The sequence below is a fragment of the Loxodonta africana genome, chromosome 10 (genome assembly GCF_030014295.1).
Source record: "Loxodonta africana isolate mLoxAfr1 chromosome 10, mLoxAfr1.hap2, whole genome shotgun sequence".
Taxonomy (NCBI): Eukaryota; Metazoa; Chordata; class Mammalia; order Proboscidea; family Elephantidae; genus Loxodonta; species Loxodonta africana.
Window position 1 is genome coordinate 48,513,588 of NC_087351.1, and position 5,993 is coordinate 48,519,580.

At 55.9% G+C, this 5,993-nt stretch overlaps 1 protein-coding gene across 1 annotated transcript; it reads right to left on the minus strand.

The window, feature by feature from the left end:
* Positions 1-1,529: 1,529 nt before the first annotated feature.
* On the minus strand, positions 1,530-5,363 carry NKX2-8 (NK2 homeobox 8). Its single transcript, XM_003408460.3, has 2 exons — positions 4,685-5,363; positions 1,530-3,984 (listed from the first exon to the last, which is right to left on the minus strand). The coding sequence occupies exons 1-2, from the start codon at positions 4,842-4,844 to the stop codon at positions 3,431-3,433; spliced, it is 714 nt and encodes a 237-aa protein (XP_003408508.1). The 5' UTR covers positions 4,845-5,363; the 3' UTR covers positions 1,530-3,430.
* Positions 5,364-5,993: the final 630 nt, after the last annotated feature.

Below are 5,993 nucleotides of genomic sequence, written 5' to 3' on the forward strand. Positions count from 1 at the left end.
AAATTTAAACTTTTTTTTTTTTTAAATAACTTAGAATATTGTCTGGCACACAGGAACCATCAATAAATTTTAGCAACTACTGTGGTATCATGTGACCAGCCTCTGTGAGTGGTCCTGAGCTACATAGAATGTGTTTGGCATGCTCTCTCTTTGCAGACTATCCATGAGATCGCTTTTGATGGTTGGGAGATATAGATCACCACTTCAAGATTTCATTTGTCCTCACCGGTAGGGTGAATGGCTGTGGCTAAGTCAAGAACAATGGTAATATTTATTCTTAGATGTTTACACACTACTATGAGTAAGTTAGAAACTCTGGTGGCATAGTGGTTAAGTGCTGCAGCTGCTAGCCAAAAGGCTGGAGTTCAAATCCACCAGGCACTCCTTGGAAACTCTGTGGGGCAGTTCTACTCTGTCCTGTACGGTCACTGTGAGTCAGAATTGACTCAACAGCAATGGTACGGATATGGGTATGAGTAAGTGACTAAATCACCCCCCTTGAGGCTCATTTTCTCATCTGTAAAATATGCATAAGATTTCTGTGATACCAAACTTGAAAGTGCCTAGAACAATGCCTGGAATACAGTGTGTGTGTGTGTGTGCGCACGCGTGTTGCGTGCTGTTGACCTTATAGTGGTTTCAATAAAAGTTGCTGAGTGTGAATCTGCCTTGTGTGTTAGTCATAGGTGACTGGTTTGAATACTTGTATCTGGAGAGGGAAAGGGGAAGAGGATCATCACTGTTCTCACAACTCCTGATAGAGAGGCCTTGGGTATGGATTCTCCTGCCAGACCCTGGGAGAATTAACTGTTCAGGTCGCAAACGAAATTGATATTTATCTTTTCCAGGTGCAAACAGAAGAAAATGGCAACCTGAGTCTCTAAAATAGACTGGTGGGGATCGGAGTGTGCTTTCCTCTATGGCTTTTCCTCTTGAAAGAAGGACCTTACTGGCCTAAAGAAAAAGGCACAGAAGGAAGTTGGTAACAATTTATACGGTACTGTTCCTAATACTGATGTCACAGGAAACCGAAACCGCTGTCTTCCTCCTGCCCAGAACAGACATCCTGCTGTGGCTCTGACCACCTCCCTGGGAATCAGGAGAATGATCTTTCTTATTGGTCAGATCTCTGACTCCCCATTCAGGGCCAGAGTGAATTGGATTGAGGACATGCTTTCCCAAAGAGCTTCCTGGGAAGAGGCTATCTTTGTAGTCCATATTCACTTTACACACCCCAAGACCTGTTTCCCCTGGAGCTCTAGGAAAAGAAAAGGCAAGGAACTGAACAGGTAATGCTTCGTTTGGCACCTTCTCCTCGGAAATATTCAGGAGGTCTTTGTCATCACCAATAGCAGAAAATATTGTCCCCCACCCCTACCCCACCCCCACCCCCACCCCCACCCCCGCCCCACCGCACTCTTGGAGAAAACACCTCACTTCTGGAGGAATGGCATGGAATAGCCAAGGACCCAGCCAGCAGACTACTGGGGCAAGTCCCAACTCTGGCTTTCTTCAGAAATCCTTTTCTCCTTTTCTTTCCTGTCTGCTGTGGCTGGGACTAACTGGGAAGCCCCCTGGCAGGTTCTAATACATATCTTACAATGTCCAGGCTCTTTCCCCAGCAATCATTTATTAGAAAAGGGTTTTATGATACAAATTTGATAATCTCCCATGCACACTGGTACTTTTCTAATTGAAGTTGTAAGCCCATAAAATTCAAGCCCTTTGTCTTCCTGAAGGCCACAAGGTTTTAAAAGATACCATTGTCCAGCCTAACACCCACTACATTGTCACCAGGGACTGATTAAACAGGATCCTGAATTGAAACAGTGTGGATTTTGTCTAGGTCCTTTTCAGGCCTGACAATGTCCTTTTCACTCCCCAAGACAAAAGGAGGTTTAAGGATCGAGATTCTTCTAAGATAGCCGCATCCATATGGAAGACAAGGTGGCCGGCAGCTGAGACCTAAACACACCACTCCCTTCCCCCTCTGCCCTCTTCTCTCTCCCTCTACCCCCCAAAATTCCAGGTGTTAACGCTTAGTCGCCATCCTTCCTTCTCCTCTCCTCTTCCTCGGGCAAGTAAGCTAGGGCTCCAAACAGGCCCAATGGCTACTCCTTACAGATCTCATCCGGCCCTCGCTCCACTCCCAGGGCCGGATGGCCTGGAACTGCTCTCAGCGAGCGCATGTCCCTGAAGTGGGCGCAAGGGAACGAGGTGGCCACCCCTTCTCCGAGAGAAGCGCTACCTGCGTAGTAAACCTTGCCGCTCTGGATACCGAGGAGGGGATGAGTTCCAAACCCAAGGGGGCCAGGGTGAATAGGATTGATCCCCGAGCCTGATGAGCATTTGGGATGCGGGTAAAATGAGACCGACCAATGATCCCGGCCCAAAGTCCGGCCACCAGCGCTCCCACAGGCGTGCCCCAGGCGGTACTTTCTCAGCCCGCAGCCGAGTTTCCCGGAGCGCCCTGAGGCAGTACTCTGCCCCAGTGGTTCCCTACCACCCACTGATTTCTTCACCACCTTGCTCCCTGCCCCATCCCGGCTTGATGCTGCTCTAGGAAGAGACAGGAAATTACAGCTACCAAGCGAGGCATTTACTTAACTGGAGATTACCAGTTCTCCGTGTGCTCTCCGGATCCCGTGTCCTTGGCTCCAGCACCCTGGAAATTGGGGGTCTATGACCAGGCCTGAGCTGCTCCGGGTTTGGTGCACTCGGCACCCAACCCTGAGGGCACATCTCAAAAATATCCCTCTGGAATAGCTCACTATTCCCTGTCTTGGCCGACAGGGTTGACTTTTGGTGTTTGAAAAGCCAACGGTTCCTGGAGCCCAGAGGGGCCTCGCGTCACTCCAGAGCCTCTTTCAGCTGACCAGGACCCTAGGGCTCCCTCTGTTTTCTCCCGCCACCCCTCTTTTTGCCACCACCCCTCCCATTTTCCTAAAGCCATGTTGGGACTGCAATCTGCCCTCCGACTCAACTCGGGGTGGACCCTGACTTAGCGCGTCAGCAGCGGCTGGGCGTCCAGAACTCTGGTCCCGTGGTCCCACCTCAAGGTCCCGGCAAGCGCGCAGAGGACCCAACCCCACATATTTTATTCTCGCACCACAAAGAGGAAAAATATTCTATTTCTTTTAAAATACGTTGCTTCCCATACAAATGACTATTTTAAAATATACAAATAAGGTTCAAGCTGTAAAACCTAGCTCTGGGGTTGGTGGTCGAGGGAAAGGGCGAGGAAGGATCTAGGCGAAAGTTTCCTGCGTGCACCTCCTTGAGGGATGGAGAGGGCGGGCCCGCGACAAAGGAGGTTGGGTCCTCAGGGAGCCGGCGTGGGACGCTCCAGGTCACTGGCTCAAGCGGTGCTCCGACTGCCGAACTCTCCATGGTCCGGAGTAGCCCCAGGTGCCCGCGTCTCGCGGCGGCCTCACAAGTTCCAGACTAGGGCGGAAGGCGCTAAGTGCTGGTACGCGGGGAAGAAGCTGAGCGCCGAGCTGGGACCAAAGGCGGAGTAACCCGTAAGAGGGCAGGCGGGTGCGGCCGAGGTGGCGCCGCACTTGTCCTGGGCTGCGGCGGTGCCCGCCTCGCCGCCGCCGCACGGCTGCCCATCGCGCACCAGTACCGGCACCACCACGCGGCGCAGCAGGCCGGGCGCGGCGCGCAGCTCAGTGGCAGCGGTGAGGTCCGGCAACCCCGCTGTTCCTGATGTACGCGCGCGCTTCAGCTTGTAACGGTGGTTCTGGAACCAGATCTTGACCTGCGTGGGCGTGAGGCGCAGCAGGCGCGCCAGCTGTTCGCGCTCAGGCGCCGACAGGTAGCGCTGCTGCCGGAAGCGCCGCTCCAGCTCCAGCGTCTGCGCCTTGGAAAACAGCACCCTCCGCTTCTTCCTTTTCTCAGAGTCTGAGCCTGGCGACGCGGGTCGTGGGGACTGCCGCTGCGACGAATCGGGCAGGCTGGTCTCCGGGATGCTCTCGTCTGAGGCTAGGAAGACAGCAAAGAAGATACGGCGTGGTGAGGCGTAGGCTGCCCCTCAACGCGCCCCCTACACCTCTCGCGTTGGCGCGGTAGCCACCGGCCAGAGGGTGCCCCCGCTTGCACACCAATGCCGGGGCGAGGCCGTTTTCCTCCTTCACTGTGCGCACATCTGGACGCCCATCTCTCCAAACCCAGTGACCTCATTCCTATCACTACAGTCATCACCGGGTCTGAGATCGCGCCCCAGAGGAACCTGCCCCGGGCCCCTCTTACACCATCCGCACTACGCTGGCAGACGAATTTACTGCAAACTGGGTCACCAACACGGGCCACTTCCAGGTCTACTGCACTACAGTTTGCCTGGATTTGCACACCTCTGAACGCAGGGAGCCTGGGCTCGTCAACGGTGCCATTCCAGACCGAGAACGGGGCCGTATTCTAAATATTCTGATGCCTCGGAGACCCCAGAAGCAGAAACTCAAAACACTGGGCGTTAGTGCAGGGCGCGGGAATCTGCTCTCAGGCTGTGCCGGCCGGGACGCACTGAACCGGGGCTTGAAGCGGGACAGAGCCTCCGAAATGACTCTGCTCCGAAGTGAGGAAATCTCGATGCTAGGCTGGAATTTCAGCTTCCCAGCCCTGCATGGGGCAGGCTCTTAGTTCACAGTCCCCTCTCCACCCCCGCCGTCGCCCTCCGCTCACTCACAGGGGTAGTGGCCGCGGTCTGGCTCCAACCAGACAGCGCAGGGGCCGAGGCGCAAGGGCGAGCGCGGCTCCGGCTCCTGCCCCCGCGGGTGCTGCGAGTCCTGCTCGGGTAAATCCAGGAGGCTGCGCACGGTGAAGCTGAGGCGTCCAGTGGTGGCCATGGCCTACAAGTAGGCGGGGCAGGGCAGGTTCGGAAACTAGGGGCGTCGGACGACGCCGCTGCTACGGGTGGGCATGGGAGGCGCTCGCCATGGGCTTGCCTCCAAGATATTAGCGCGTTTACAGCGGAACCCCTGTTTATATAAGAAGCCTTCCCCACCCCCGCCGCTTTGAAAACAGAGGTCCGGGTCTCCGGGTGTTAAGTACCTGAATGAGCTCTGGGCCAGAGCCCCCTCAAGCCCGGAAGGTGCCACCTCCGCCCGCTGCCCCGCCCATTCCCCCCGCCTCTCGGCGCCCTGTTACCTCCCAGAGGCGGCAGGAAGCAGCCCTCGGTATTAGCGATTCTGTCTGATTAGCCCAAAGTGGGGACAGATAATGGGGATTGTTGCCATTGAATAACATCTTGGGTGGCGAGCGGTGACCACCACCCTCCCGACGGTTCCACCCCCCAGCTTCCTCCTCCTCCTCCCCGGTGTTGACACGGAGCCTGGCCCGACGGGAGAACCGAAGAGGGTGGGGCGACATGGGTGGGTTTATGAGCACCCAGGAATTTATTCCGATTGCTTTATTCCTCAAGTTTGTTTGCTGGAGTGTTCGTTTCCCGCAGTCATTCGAAAAGTGATTTACAAGGCAGCGTTTAAATCTGGCGCGCTCCCTTTCTCTTTTTGGTTGGGGCCTTCTAAGAATTCAGGGACGAGAAGTTCCAGGCAGGCGTCGAGAAGCGGCCTGGCCCTGCTGGCACCTCTATTACCTCCTCGGGAGTTTCGAAGGCCTCTGGGAACCTCCCCACACCTCAAACGTCCCTAATAGCCTCAGGGATTCTGGGGAAAGGCTGATAGCATCCAGGGAGCTCAAGCTTCGTGTCTGTCACCCCAGGCCAGCAAAACGGAGGGGAATCCGGCAAAACTGCTCAGGTCAGAAGTGTCGGCTCCTTGCCCCAGCCCCGCCCAGCCACTGGCTGTCTCGGGCTCCGAACCCACTGGCTGCGCCAGGCAGAGCTGGGCCCAGGTCCGCTTTAGGGCTCACGGGCGGCAGCGTTCCACAGGTCTGCCTTCCAAGGTTTGAGGGCCTCCTATGCCCCGCCAGCCGCTCTGGCTCCACCTGTGCCCCTCGGCTGGGCGGCCTCAATTTCAGGCCCAGGGCCTGGACAG